At 51.5% G+C, this 15,255-nt stretch overlaps 4 protein-coding genes across 4 annotated transcripts; 3 read left to right on the forward strand and 1 right to left on the reverse strand.

Annotated features, from left to right (window-relative positions):
* Nucleotides 1-1,077: 1,077 nt before the first annotated feature.
* VFPPC_18381 (hypothetical protein) lies at nucleotides 1,078-1,266 on the forward strand (the record flags this gene model as incomplete). The annotated part of the gene is made up of 1 exon (XM_018294853.2): nucleotides 1,078-1,266. One exon carries the CDS (start codon nucleotides 1,078-1,080, stop codon nucleotides 1,264-1,266), a length of 189 nt encoding a protein of 62 aa, XP_018136025.2.
* A 975-nt stretch (nucleotides 1,267-2,241) lies between these two features.
* VFPPC_17102 (bZIP transcription factor domain-containing protein) lies at nucleotides 2,242-2,907 on the reverse strand (the record flags this gene model as incomplete). Its single annotated transcript, XM_018294851.1, has 2 exons — nucleotides 2,242-2,756; nucleotides 2,856-2,907. 2 exons carry the CDS (start codon nucleotides 2,905-2,907, stop codon nucleotides 2,242-2,244), a joined length of 567 nt encoding a protein of 188 aa, XP_018136023.1.
* Nucleotides 2,908-6,447: 3,540 nt separating this feature from the next.
* VFPPC_14996 (endonuclease/reverse transcriptase) lies at nucleotides 6,448-11,867 on the forward strand (the record flags this gene model as incomplete). The annotated part of the gene is made up of 2 exons (XM_018292759.2): nucleotides 6,448-7,987; nucleotides 8,098-11,867. The coding sequence occupies 2 exons, from the start codon at nucleotides 6,448-6,450 to the stop codon at nucleotides 11,865-11,867; spliced, it is 5,310 nt and encodes a 1,769-aa protein (XP_018136022.1).
* A 1,599-nt stretch (nucleotides 11,868-13,466) lies between these two features.
* VFPPC_18382 (hypothetical protein) lies at nucleotides 13,467-13,714 on the forward strand (the record flags this gene model as incomplete). The annotated part of the gene is made up of 2 exons (XM_022430001.1): nucleotides 13,467-13,482; nucleotides 13,593-13,714. The coding sequence occupies 2 exons, from the start codon at nucleotides 13,467-13,469 to the stop codon at nucleotides 13,712-13,714; spliced, it is 138 nt and encodes a 45-aa protein (XP_022284960.1).
* Nucleotides 13,715-15,255: the final 1,541 nt, after the last annotated feature.

Here is a 15,255-nt window from a genome sequence, read left to right on the forward strand (position 1 = left end):
AGCTGAGATACCGTTCAATGAATCGAGTTTGAGTGACGAAGTTGGGCTTGATTGATTGTCAGCCACACTGTTTGGATTAAACCGTTACATTTATTTCAGGCATTGATGGTGTTGGAAGCGCAAGGCTTCTATTTGGGTGATAATTATCACGCGGTTTGGGGTACTCGTAACTGGTTGATTGATGCTTGTTGAATTCATCTAGCTATAGATAACGTACGCCTGTGTTGGTGTTGAGGCCTGCTCACGTGAGGTCTGTTTCAGCCACTGTTTGAAGACATTCGCAGGCTACTGGTTCCGCCGCCAAAGACGGCGGTGGAAGCAACAGATGGAGTTGTTGGATATCTCCGCCTCGCCGACTAACAGACTAGTTGTCACGATTCCGTCTTAAAAGTTAAATTAAAGTTTGTTAGGGAAAAGCAATTATGAGGGGTAAAACGTTCGGACGAAAGGAAGAAAAGTTGCATTTAAAGGACCGCTGAAACAGTTTGGAGAAAGGCGGAGGACGAATTTGATCACTCAGTGGTGTTATACTCCCTTTGACAAGGTGATATAATTGGAACTGCGTGACGTGACAGGAGTAGCTCGTATGATACATCGCAAAGTAGAAGTGGGGCATGCTAAATAATAGTGAGTTAACTGTTCGTTCAAATACGAGGTGTCGTTCTCAATTGGTGTTTAGGTCATTATCAAGCCTTGAGAGATAAATAGATGCGGGGGATGACAAGGATAATGACAGCGTTGGAAGGATTGGACGAGAGAATAGAAAAACACACAATACACACCACCGGTGCTCTAAAACTTTCTCCCATATTACGCGACAGTTTCCACAACAGCACCCCCGGAGGCTAATCACTACTGAATTTGTCGAACCGACGCTGGGTGCGTATAATTGACCAAGCCCCCCCGCCCATAGCGGTCGCCTGGAATGAATACATTTAGCGTAGTTCGGCTAAGATCCGCACCCTGGCCCTACGCACGCCACTCCAGATTCGTCGTTTGGGGAGGGTTGTATCGACTGCTTTCATCAAGCAGCGAGTCGTTCGTATTAAGATCAAAAATCAGGTTTCGTCGATATATATGAGAGACCGAGAAACCCAAAACCCCCACAGCTGCTGGTCCCCCGGACTGGCGCCAGAATCGCCAGCGGCCTGGATCGGCAAGATTCCTCCATGCGCACCTCCAAGCCTAGCGATAAGTCGCCTCGATGTGATACCCGGACTACTGGCGTTACATCCTCTAGCAAAGGAGGAGAGAACTTCGTATTGATTTCACGACAACCAGAGTCCTTCAACGAGCTGGGAATGTATCGGGACCTAGTCGTGTTGTGGATGATTGCGGCCGTCGGTTCTGTTATCCTGTCGGTCAATCGCACGAAATCTCGTAGGTTAGTATGCTAACGGAATTTGAAGTATCATGTTGTACATATGTCTGTTGGGGTTTTGAGGCGAGTAGCCATAATGGAACCGTAGGGGGGTTACCTCTGGTATGGGAGACCATGTAAAATCCCACAATATTACAAAGGAGTCTCACTACGCTCGGATCAATGGGTATGGCCGCGCCATACTTGGGCATTGTAGAGCTCCCTCTACCCACTCTACCCGGGTAGGGTAGAGGGATGGGGAATTCTCCTCTACTCTACAATGCCCAAGTATGGTCCTGACTCTCAAGCGCGACAAAGTTAACGACCAAAGCAGCCTGTCGCATTCCAAGAACGGGACGAGCTTGATCAATATCTTTTAGAGCCTCTGGTGGACAACATTGCATACAAAGCAGACCCAATTGCTTGGTGGAGGGATGTTGGCGATGTGCGCTTTCCTCGGCTGTCTCACGCGGTTACCGACCCCCTCACCACGACGCTGTCCCCCGCGGAAACTGAGAGAGATTTGAGCAGTTGCGGGAGTATGTTAAGGCCATTCAGATCTCGCCTACGACGCTATACAGGGCCATGGTTCAGAGTTTTCGTTGTTGAGGTAAGCTGATAATTATCAGCCTACATAGTTTCCCTTAGTCTCCTCGGAGGGGAACAACTGGAGGGAAGTTCTTCAATTGGTAGGCAGGGTTAATCTAAATGGGGAAAACGAGTAGTAATATTGATCGATTTGATCGTCATTCAATTCCGAAGCTCGTCTAAACCTAGCTATGCTCTTATCCAAAACGCCCCACTCCTCGGTGTCAATAGAGTTCAACCTGCGGAATTCGTCCAAGCAAGCAAGAAATATCGACATTTTCGTAAACACAATCCTATCTCCTCGACACCGAAGACCCCTGATTTTGTTGTCCCGTACCTGTGTGCGGCAACTTGCTGCTGCTGTTGTTGTTGGTCATGGGCATCATTTGGTTTTCCGTGTACCAGAATTCTGTTGGCGGCGATACGGTGTTGACAGGAGCTGCATTGATGGGTATGTTGGCCTGCTGGCATGCCGGTTGATACGGGAAAGACGGTAGCGCCAGACAGAGATCTGAAAGGTGCTCATCGACGTAGTTTAACCCTCGGGACGCCGTCCATGACACCTCGCCATTGCGAAGTGTGAGATACTTTCGAAGAAAGTTAACCTCATCTGTTAACTTTTGGTTTCTACGAGTCAATTCTTCGATAGTTTCATTCCTGTTGATCTGTGATATCAGATGTCTGATTTCACATTCAAGCCGTGCAATGTATTGCTTGGTCCTTTCTCGAGCGGCGCGCTGAGATACACGATCATTAGCCCGCTTGCGTGCTAGTTGCTCAGGGCTTAGATTCGTGGTAGTGCGAGGTTCTAGCAGAAGATTAGTATCTCAGACATGTTCTACATACGAGTTTTAATGCGGAAAGGGGGGAAGTGTAGCGACATTGCAAACTATTAGTAAACAAATACCTTTACGCCGAGCACTGGTGCTCGCTGTCGCCGGCCATTTTAGATCTGACATGCTGAGAATGTAACTGGCAGTCGACAATCGTGCGTCGAAACGGTAACCATTCAAATATACGCGAATTGCTGTGGTCAGTCGTTTGCCTTTTGGATCTGTCATCGTACATGAGTTATAGGTTCTACTTAGACCGGCGATCATATCCATACCCATTTAAATAATCGATATGAACAATCGCTAGGTTTGGTTACCCCTAGCATGGGGTGTAATCGGCAGTGTTCAAAAGGAGAGTTAGAGGGAGTATTTTCTGCATCGAGATTGTACTTATTAAACGCTAGTGCGGCACCTGCAGCGACAAATTGACCATGCGGCATCTAAGCCATCCAGAAGGAAGGGCAACGTCCGGATTTGGTCAGGCAATGTGCTCTTGGGTTGTTCCGATGTCCAGAAGATATTTGGGCTTAGCTAGAGGAGCGAGCAAGGAGGAAAAACAATGGAATGTTGGGATGAGTGACGACGACCTCTGTCCATGCACCCAGGTAGCGGACTTCCCGCTGCTTTCACAGGTGTCCCTATTCTGTTTTATTACAACGCCTTTAAACTCTTGGTGCTAGCATGTTTTGTGCGACAGCATTGTGTTACGGATTTGATGTCTACATGGGCAGGCACGATTAGTATGTACTAAACTACAGGTAAGATAATATCGAGGCACGAACGAAGCGTGGCAAGATCCCCCGTCTCATTCGTAGCGTATGCGAAGTATTCCAATCTCCCTGCGGCCAACTGGGGAGATGCACACAACCTGGATCCAATGAATTCCTGCCGTTGCTGGGGGGTTACGTTTCTAGCCATGCCAAGTTCAGGGAACACTGCGTGGTATTCATGTAACCAGAAGTCAAGGGTTGCGCCACCCAAGTAGTAAGGGGGTTGTCAAAAATGACCCACATGGTGTCTAGGTGAGAACTTCGTTTTAGACCTCTACTAACTATAAGAACTCTCCTGCGTCAGGGAAGCTCACCTGCCAATAGATACGGCGGCACCAACATGCAGCGGCAATCACTTCCAAAAGCCACCTCCGAACAGCGTGGAGCTAGTTGGCCGAAACACATCCTCCTTACAAACAATGTATTTTAGTAGTTCCTGGCGCGAAGTTCACCGTGATTGATGGCAGGGCTGCACAACAAGGATTGCTGCACGTGTAACCCCTGTCAAGACATAAATTAGAGCGCGGTGGGCTGCTCTCTGCCAGGTGTAGTGTGCCGGGGTGCTTGATATCCACTTACTCACTAACACCATGGAAGATCGAGCCGGGGGTTGCGAGACAGCAGCGAATAGCACAATAATGTGCTACGTAGCTGTCAGAAGTACGGTGTGGATCTTTCACAAATGGCGTCCCTATAAGGAACAGTGGGTGTGGCGGCATTCATTGAGTGTATTCAGTGTTGTCAGTTCTGATGTCTGTTCTTCTCCTTTTACGCGGTTAAGCGTGTCGCTTGCGACACTGTTAGATTTACGATGCCTCCTCACTTGGGTAATAAAAGGTTTAATTGATGAATTATTGAATTATTCCCCCAAAGACTGATTATTCTCTTGTTCTTCTTCGTCAATTTCCTGTGTGCGGGGAAGTCCTTTGCTACCTTTCGTCCAGACAGCCACAGGCCACAGTATGAATTTGCGCCGCTTTAGTCGCATATCCCGCCAATCTAACAGTGTCGCTCGCGACATGCTTAAATGCGTAAAAAGGAGAGAAGACGAACGCAAGAACAATCAGAGACAACAATTAATACATTGGGCTAATGCCTACACACCCATTGAGTTTACAGTGACGCCGTTTGTGAACGTATCCACACGGTACTTCTGACAATAGGTTATCATGTGGATTTTACGGGACCTTGCCAAATGTGGGGTGGTGTCAAGGTGGGTACAGCCTTGGCAAGGATCGCTTATCTTTAGGCCCTGGCGAGCGAACGAGAGTGCTCCCTTCGATGACCTCACTGGGGTAAGATTACCAGCCCCCCGTGGTGGTGGGAAATTGAGGCCTCCTTGGCCGAAACCCTCGACGTGAAATTGGAGGGAAGCATACGAATCAGGTCACCGCCGTGTCTCCCACCACTTCACTCATATCCCTGCCCCCACCTACCCAGCACCACAGCTTCTTCTACATCATCTGCAGCACAGGCAGAGGCTCATGCAGTGTATTCAAAAGCCCCGCCTCGCCTCAGCCTGACCCTTAGGCTAGGCTAGGCTGAGTAAACACTTAAAACGAAGTAGAGCATCACAACCTGGACATGTGATTAGATTGTTTTCAGAACCTAGTAGAGGCATTACTTGTTTACCTTTTTCAACATTGTCTAGTACGATATATCCAGTGTAAAGCGTAATATATCCCAAAACAAAACTTCGGACTTAAACGGAGGCTGGGTAAAACCCCTGCAAAATTAAGCGAGGCTGGGCTGATGAATACACTGGGCTCATGTGGTGACGACTCATGAAGCTACAGAGCCGGGGTCATGGGACTCTGTCGGCTTGTAATGGCCAGTGGTGATGATGTTGGCGTGCGGGAGAGTGTGACTGGTAGAGTTCTGGAAGCCGGAATAGAAAACGGCGGATGGTTCTAGAATTCACATTGGCCCAGAAGAGAGACTCAAAATTCCCTCGCTATTGACAGTATTAAGTGTTGTCCTATGTACATTGCCTCCACATCCTTTAGTCGGCCTTGATCCGAGTACATCCAAACAAAAATGTAACATATATTGGGAAGAGACAGATTACAGTACGTACACATTAGGTAGCCTTGGCAATCGTAACGTCGTCATCGCTGTGTTGCCAGATGGTGAATAAGGAATGTCTTCCCGGCGTAGCGACGAAGAGGCTGCACAGCTTGGCTATGGATTCATTCCTCTGTCTCTTTGATCAGGAAATCAATATCATCTTGTTCATTCATTGGCAAGCCGGCAGTATTAGGCGGAGTAATTTCGGACGATTGCATTGGCCATCGGATGCAGTAATAGCAGTTGACTTTGTGATACACAAAAGGGCGAATCATGTGTCGCGGGGTAAAACTGTCGGATAAAGCTGCCTCTGTTGATTGAAACTCACAAGCATTTTTGCCACCTGGGTGGCAAGTGGCAACAGTAGTCGTAACACTGCTGCCTTGAGGCAGCAGTATTCCGAAAGTATTAAATATCTGGAGATTCCGCTGTGAAGCGGAGGAGAGGACAAGAAAATCAGGAATATTATCAAGAAAGCTTAGTTAACAATGAGTCTCATAACGTGACAAAAACAAAGAACGATTATAGCGGGGTCAGTTCTCATAGCGCTACGATGGATGGACTTATGTCCACAATGGAGCCTGCCTGTCTGTAGTGGGGTAGATTTTAGACATGTTTCCACAGTTACGTAGTGGAAGTGTCGCATATATGGCCTACCCTGAATCGAAACACCTCATGTAAGGTTTGAGGAAGCATCGCCCCATCACCTTCCCTTGTATTATTACTTTCTTGGCATTTACTGTTAAGGAAGTACTCGTAATTACTATTGATTTGCTTAACATCACATAAAACGTCAATTTCTGCGCGTTGCGCAGCTGCGGCGGCGGCGATGGCGACTGCCACCTCCAGCCCGCCCTGTGAGCCGGATTGGTTCGATCTCGGCATCTACACACCTAAGAATTTAGCTCGGGGCGCCCGCGCAGCCCTCCTTCGAGACAGTTCACCCGTAGAGGTCACCGACATTGGCTTCTCACCCGTACGGGGCAGGACCGCCCAAACGCCATCTTCACCACTCACCCGCATTTGCAATGCTGCTATTGCGGAAGGACAGCAGCACGACGATTTCCCTGCGCTCCCTACACCGGTCATACACGAACAGCAGCAGCTACCCATCGACATCACGGAAGCAGCCAACCAGCTCGCGGACGAGCAAGTCGCCGCCTACAAAGCCAAACTACGAGTCTTCCGGGCTTTCTGCTCACACTTCAATGAGGCAGCCAAAGAATTTCCCTCCGGCCCGGAACGCGACTTCGCCCAGCACTTCTCCAGCAGCTTCCTTGGATTCTGGAAGCGAACGCTTAGCAATACTCAATCCGCCTCTACGCCGACCTACAGCAAAGTTGCTGCCCATGCCAATTCTCCTCGCACTCTCACAACCACGACACACAACGCGCAGGCTTTTCATGCGCACAGCCAATCCGCTCCTACCCATCGCCAAGGGCAACCTGCGGTTCCTGCCCCACCCCGGGAGGACCTTCGGGTATTCGTCCGTCTCAACGCCGACGCCCCGGCCAGAAACCATATCGGCTACGCCATTCGTGCTCATGTCGCCAGCAAGACCGGCATTGAACTCAATCGAATCCCGCAAGTGCTTCAAGTGAACACTGGGTGGGCCATACGTGCTATAGACAAGCTTACACGCGATCTTCTCGTAGAGCGCCAAGCAGAATGGGCCGAAGACCTTGGCGCAACAGCCGTAGAGACCAGCCAGAAATGGTACACATATGCTGTAGACAACTGCCCTCGTAGGCTCACTGACCTGTATGGAAACGAACTGAACTACGATGCGGCTGTCCATGACGAGATCAACCACCAGACGGGACTCACGCCGGTCAGCGTACGAGTCCCCCATCGTGATAATGAACAACTTCCATACAAAACGCTTATCATTTCCTTCCTTGAGCCAACAAAAAGGTCTTGGACTCTGTTCGGCACCAGCCGACTAGCCAGGCTGATCAAAAGAACCAACCCTCCCAAGCAGTGTGAAAACTGCTGGGATTACCATACACGACATGCATGCAACCGACAAACACGATGCAAACGCTGCGGAAAGACCAACCACGACAGCGAAAGCTGTACTGCCGCCGAGCAGTGCGCCAACTGCCTCGGGCCGCACACTGCGGACCTCGCAACATGCCCGGCGCGGCCAAAGAGAGCCCATGGTCTGTTCCATCGTCTCCCCAGAGAACAGCGTGCATTGATCAGACAAATGGGCTCCCAACTCTTCGAACAACACCAGGCCAAACAACCACGGCCCTCTCAGGCGATAACTAACAACCATCCGGCACCAGAGGTCGTGGCTGAACAACAGCGTGCTCCAATGGCGGTCATGGAGCCGCCTCGGGATCATGTGAATCCTCAGGACCTGAGTAACTTCTTCACTTGCACCCTACCGGTCCTGCCGTCTTCTTCCCCGATGCGCCCCATGGGGCTCGGACCGGCAGCGGCGTCAAGACATCCTTTGCCGACATCACCCAAGCGGCGCCGGGCAAACACCAACCCATGCTCTCCATGAGTAGACGGCCAAGAACATACAACAATGAGAAGAAGACGTTGAAAGTCTTCCAAGCGAACGTGGGCAAGATCCCGGCCGCCCACGACTGCGCTCTAGCACTGGCCGACTCAGAAAAGCACGACATTGTTCTTCTTCAAGAACCTTGGACCGAGGCAAAGAACTCCCGATGCCTCACAAAGACGCATCCAGCGTACGAGACGTACTCCCCCGTGGACAGCTGGGACGGCAACGATACGCGGCCCAGGGTCATGACGTACATTCGCAAGAACTCGCGTATCTTAGCAGATCAGGCGCGACCAGCACTTAGTCGCGACATACTGTGGGTAACAGTCAACGGAATGACCATCGTGAACTTCTACCGCCAACCCTGTCACGATACCGCACTAAATGTTCTGCTGGGGTGGTCACCACCGGAGAGGTGCGTGGTAGCAGGTGACTTCAACGCCAAACACTACTCCTGGCAGACGGGAAGATTAGAAGATCGGGGGGAAGATATTGCCGCCTGGGCGGCCCAAAACGGTCTCAGCCTGTTGAATACTGCAGATGTGCCCACAAACCCTCACGGCAACACAATCGATCTAGCCTTCTCCAACATTGCTCTGGCAGCCGCCGTCGTGGAAGATCACCTTGCCACTAGCTCTGACCATTTCACCCTCTGCCTCACGCTGCCGGATATTACCCTCACCCTCCCACAAGTGCCAGGCAAGGTCCGGGTCACCACCGAAGACGAACTGCGGCGCTTTAGGGAACTCGTTCTGACAGGAATATGGCGAATACCACAAGGCAATGCAACAGCCCTGGAGCTAGACAATCTGGCCGCGGCATTGGTTGACCTTCTTCAGTCGGCAGCCACTGCCGCCGGACGCCCGGTAAGGAAAGGGACCCGGAGTGCGCCATGGTGGACTGAAGATTGTGCCGGCGCAGCCGCAGAATACCGCGCTATCAGAAGGATTTTCCCACTGGGCTTCAATCGGGACATTCAACTTGCGAGAAAAGAGTTCCAACGTGTAGTTCGCCGCGCCAAGCGTCAGTACTGGCGCAACCTCATCGACGGATTTTCAGACAGCGCATCAGTCTTCAAAGCAGTCCGATGGCTCAAGGCCCCGGGAGCCTTCCAACCACCACCGCTCCAGGTTGGTGACATTGTGTACGAAACTCAAATCGACAAAGCAAACGCTCTGAGACGCTGCACGCTGGAGCGCCGCACAGCAGCAGATGACATTCCAGATCCATGGATTCCAGTCAGTCCATCTCGTGCGATACCCTTTGGCCAAGAAATCACACTCCAGGAAGTGGAGGATGCTACTATCAAGACGGGTAACACGTCACCCGGAGCTGACAACATCACGGTCAAGCTGCTACAAGCAGTATGGGACATCATAGGAGACCACGTCCGACGCCTCTACGAGGGTTGCCTGGCGGCAGGCCACCACCCGAAAGCCTTTCGAGAAGCAGAAGTAGTCATGATCCCTAAATCGGGGAGAAGAAACCTTTCAAAGCCCAGGGCGTGGCGCCCCATCTCACTCCTCTCCTGTCTTGGCAAGGGTCTCGAGCGTCTTATCGCTCGCCGTCTAGCATGGGCTTCGATAAACTACGGAGTCCTCCACCCGCAGCAGGCTGGGGCTCTCCCAAAAAGATCGGCTGTTGACTTGGTCGCAGCAGTGGTTCACGACATCGAAGAGACACTCGCACGTGGACAGGTGGCCACACTGGTCACTGCCGACATTCAAGGAGCGTTCGACTCGGCTCTCTGCAACCGCCTTGTTTTGCGACTCCGTCAACAGGGCTGGCCCGACAATCTTGCACGATGGGCAGGCTCGTTCATGAGCGGCCGTTCCGCCAGGGTCAGATATCAGGACATCACCACACTGACGACGCCACTGCAGTGTGGCCTTCCACAAGGGTCGCCCGTATCCCCGATCTTGTTTCTGTTGTACACGGAGCCGGTCTATCGCTTGGGCGAACCCGAGCGACGGTTCGACTACGCGGACGATACAGCAATTCTCTGCACAGGGGACACTGTGGGAGAGACAGCCAGGAAAGCGTCGGCATATATTCAAGAGCTCGTGGATTGGGGCGCCGCCAACGGCGTTTCATTTGACCCGGACAAAACAGAAGTTATGCATTTTTCATTGAAGACACGGGAAGCCAGGCCGCCCATCCGACATGGCGACGCGGTAAAGCACCCGGAAAAGGCCATGCGCTGGTTGGGAATCTGGCTTGACAGCAAACTAACATTCAAGACTCATGTTGAGAAGTGGACAGCCACGGCTCAGGCGGTGGCTTGCCACTTGCGGAGCCTAGGCAATACACGACGTGGTCCTTTGCCGAGCGCTGTACAAAGGGCTGTTAGAGCCTGTGTCGAACCGGTCCTGCTATTTGGAACGGAAGCCTGGTACCCGGGAACACGGAGCCCGCGCTGGAGGCAGCCATCGAAAGAAGGACCGTCCAGAATCCAACAGCTCGTGAAGAAAATGAGCAAAGCGATCAAACAAGCCATTCGCGCCATCCTCCCAACCTGGAAGACGACGCCAATCACAATACTGCACCGGGAAAGCGGTATACCGCCGATTCTTCAACTCCTCGAGGCAAAACGAATACGTTTCTCTGCGCGTATCAAGTCCTTGGATAATGCACATCCTCTCACCACACGAACTACAGAGGTGACACCACCGCCCATCGTCAGAAGTGTTAAATTGAGATACCACCTCCCGCCCAAAACGTTTCCAACTCGACTCAGAAGAACTGACAAGCTCCTCGCAAATTGCCAGCGACCTGCGCTTTTGCCACGCAGATACAAATCCGAAACACAGCAGCCGCTGCAAACTGCACCGAAAGCAGATTCCGCCGAAGACTTTCACAAATGGCTCCAATCCATCCCCCCATCTACTGTGGTTGTATACTCAGACGGCTCGCTGTCCGAGAAGGGTGCTGCCGGATGCGGCTACACTGTTCACCAACGCGATCACTCCATTTGTCAAGGTGCAGGACGCCTCGGCCCTGCTGAGGTATTCGACGCTGAGGCGAAAGGAGCACTTGAAGGCCTGAAGGCCGCACTGAGATTACCACAATCTACCTCTCAGAAGATAGTTGTTTGCCTAGATAACATTGCAGCAGCCAGATGCCTCCGGGGCCACCCATCAGATTCTTCACAACGAGTCTTCCTCACTTTCCAAGCCTTGGCGAAGACTCACAGACAAACCGACGTCCGCTGGATCCCCGGACACACCAAAATTGCAGGAAACGAGCAGGCTGACGCGCTGGCGAAAGCAGGCTGCTCCCGGCCAGAGCCCGTAGACGCTGTCCCGACACTGGCCTTCTTGCGTAGAACCGCTAAACAGCGGTCCAAAGACGTAGTCCAAGCCTGGTGGGACACCTCTGCCCCTGACAAGTATAAGATTTTGGGGCTTCAATTCCCTCGAGGCTGCCCAAAGGAGCTTTCTCTCCCACGCACAACCCTCCACCACCTGCTTGCAGCGAGAACCCATCATGGCGACTTTGCCGGCTATCATGAAAGATTCAAGCACGAAGATGCACAATTGACATGTACTTGCGGCCGTCGAAAGGCGCCCAAGCACCTCTTCTACTGCAGGAAGATCCAACCGCGTCATCGGATGAGGCTCGCACCCTCACCGACCGCGGTCATCAACCGAGCAATAGGCAAAGACTTCGACAAATTCGTCAAGCTGGCGAAGGCAAGCTCCTTTTTCGAGAAGATTTGCCTTCACCACTAGGCGACGCTTTCTATCACGGCATCCTCATGCCAAATTTTCCTTTGTTCTTCATTCAATGGCTGCGATTGGCGGAAGGTGGTACCAACACCTTTTGTCCGCGCGTGCCGCCCCTGACTGCTGTAGACCCGCGGTCTACCAGAAACATCACCTGCACATCCCGCTGACGGGTATGAGAATAGACTGTGAGCGCCTTTGAGCTGATGCCATGCTAGATGGTGTCCTGTTTACGTTGCAATGGGGCCGCGTCCCTGGATGGGTCCCGTAGTCTGTAGATTAGTCACTGGCCTAGCACGTCCTGTGCCCCGCGTAGGGGGGACCTGAGCGGCCCATGGCCGCTGGACGGAAAATACACATAACATAACATAATTACCAAGTTCATCTGGTTTACGAATTGCGATTTCGAGCATTAAGGATAGCTTCTGATCGACCGACAGACGTGCTCTTCATGTCTAAACCCCCTTCCAACTGTCTCCCCTCGCGCTTCATCTTGGCTGGCCGAACGTGGCACCGATGGAGCTCCTCAACATCATCTCCCAAAGGCAAACTCTGCAGCCGCTTCCGCGCCACGTACCGTTAAGTTTGTTCGACACTTCAGTCAGTATCCCATCAATAAATTGGCTTCTCTTGTTCAGGCTACGTCAATAGTGCGGTGTCTATTTAGCAAGTCATTTCGAGATCCAAATCCGCCCGCTTCCTTCACTCGTTGGAAGAATCTCCACAGCTGACTTGAAACACGACACGATGGTAGGCCGTATTTTATGATTCCCCTTCCGCAAGTGTTGTGATGCGAGGCCACGGCTCGTTTTCTACAAGATGCACTCTTGCGCTGTAATAAATATGGCGCTCTGTAAAGCTGCTTCAACCGAGCCTTCTTGTCTGCGATGTACAATTACATTTCGAAGTACGTACGCCATAGCAATAAACTAATTCTGTACTAACAGGATCGTCGTGTTGGCAACAAATACCGCATCGGCCGAAAGATCGGTTCTGGGTCCTTTGGCGAAATATACTTAGGCACCAATATCATATCTGGAGAGGAGATTGCTATCAAGCTTGAATCTGTCAGAGCCAAACATCCTCAGCTTGAGTACGAAAACCGAGTCTACAAATCTCTGGCCGGCGGTGTGGGTATCCCGCGTGTCCACTGGTTCGGTTTCGAGTGTGAATACTATGCCATGGTGCTGGATCTCCTCAGCCTAAGTTTAGAGGACCTCTTTAATTTCTACAACTAAAAGTTCTCCCTAAAGACTATCCTTCTCCTCGCCAATCAGCTCATCTCCCAAATTGAGTACATCCACGCTAGGTCCTTCCTCCACTACAACATTAAGCCCAATAACTTCCTCATAGGAATTAGCAAGCGTAGCAACCAAGTTAACATCATTAATTTTAGTCTTGCCAAGAAGTACTAGGGACCTAAGACTTATTTCTATATTCCTTACCTAGAAAACAAGAACTTAACTAGTACTGCCTAGTATACTTCGATTAACACTCACTTGGGTATCAAGTAGTCCTGTCGTAACAATTTAGAATCTCTTGGCAAACTTGTTAGGAAGGTTACAGCATAGAACCTTAGTAGGAGTAGTTATCTTCTTCTCTACGATGCAGTTATATTTTTGCTTCTTAGTATTAGCCTGTAGACCCTGCTAGAGAAGATACTAGCAGGAGGGCTTCTAGTACAACTACGTCTTTGACTGGACTGTCTACACGTACCAGAAGAATGCGCAGGCCAACCCCCTAGCTGCTACTCTGGCCAAGCCTTGAGCAAGGCGAGAGGGCCTGTGCTCCCCGTGCTGGTGCAGTCACTGTTGGATAGTCTCATAGCCATCATGGCAAGGGTTTCAACGTGACAGAGGATCAAAACGATGGCAACAGCATCAAAGAAGAGGCGGCGCCGACATTCGAGGAAACATGGGGAAGCAGCAAGAGACCACATGGTTGTCGGTGATCCGTGGCGACTCGATTCCCGCGGCCTTGTTTCAGGGGATCACTCAGCACCTAAGTTACTGTCGCATATCAGGCCTACCCTGGACCGCAGCTCATGGAAAAACTGAGACAATGATATCAACTACAGCAGCTGCTGGTGCCTAAAGCCACCACCGCGAAAATGTACATATGTCCGGCGCAATTCCAGGGTCGCATTTCGCGGCCACGGCAGCGTCTTTTTATGGCTAGTAAAGAGGTAATCGAAAGGGAGTATTGGCGCCGTATTAGTGTAGCATTGCTGTCCGCAACAAGTACGCACTTGGTCGCTCTATAATGCGAACCGAAACTTGGGCTGTTCCGTTCTCCACATCCTGGGTCCTCACTAAATGATCATCCGTCTTCCCGGGGCCTTTAAAATAGGTGTTCCAGTAGGAAATATCTACCGGTGTCGTCACATTAAGCACCACCTAGCAAAGGACTGACCCATCAGCAAGCACCATAGCGATAAGTTTATCAGAGCGAGGGAGAATATATTTGAAGACTTTGTCATTGAAACTTATCATTGGCCTGTATATCGCCCAGCCGAGATTGTTAGATAACACGGTTTCAGCCGTCTCCTGCCGAGCGCTGAATATAGAAACCCGCCCGCTTGTGTCGTCAACGGCTTCCCTCGCTTGGCACTGCCTAAGGACATGACAACACAGTTCGGGTGGTAGTGGCTGGTGCGCGATGATAATCGGTATCGACGCTGCCACACCATACAAAAGTGATTTATCACAACTCTCCGCTAATACCATCTCAACAATACCCGCTGCGGTCCGAATATCTAGCATCGCGTTCAGCTAGCCAGTGTAGCTTGCTGTGGTTTCCTTTCCAGTTACACTACTCGTGCCACGCCCCACTTTATTAACGATGGTGCGAGTTCCACGAGTGCCAATAAAGTGGGGCGTGGCACGAGTAGCCAACTGTGCCTGCGACCGTCTGACAGCGCCATGTATGCGGCTCTGTTCTCTAGCGTCTCGCCTCCTTACCGAGGCAGTGAGGAAACAAGAGGCGCCCGTCCTCCAGGGCATTCATCCATTCACCCACCTCTACCAGGACCTTCCGTAGGTGGGTTGTGCCATAGACGCCCGCAGCAAGCCACGCCATACTGTAACACACCACAGCAACTACCCTAGCCCTTGTTGTTTCCCAGCTGCTCTTCATCCCCAGTCGACCGGCTTCCCGCGGATCCTCTTGCTATCGCCTGTGATGGGCGCACATCCAAGTGCTTGACGGACTGACCATCACGTCCGGCATGGCTGGCGAAACAGCATCAATGGAAGTCAGGCTTGCATGCGCTGCAGAGCGAATTCGAGACCGCAACAGGGAGGTAGCTACACAAGATCGTCTTGGGTTCCCACATGTCTCACTGACTACGCGGCACGCACCCTGCAAAGCCTGTGACTGCCTTTGGCGTGGAGAC

The sequence above is a fragment of the Pochonia chlamydosporia genome (assembly GCF_001653235.2).
Source record: "Pochonia chlamydosporia 170 chromosome Unknown PCv3seq00015, whole genome shotgun sequence".
In the NCBI taxonomy this organism is placed as follows: Eukaryota; Fungi; Ascomycota; class Sordariomycetes; order Hypocreales; family Clavicipitaceae; genus Pochonia; species Pochonia chlamydosporia.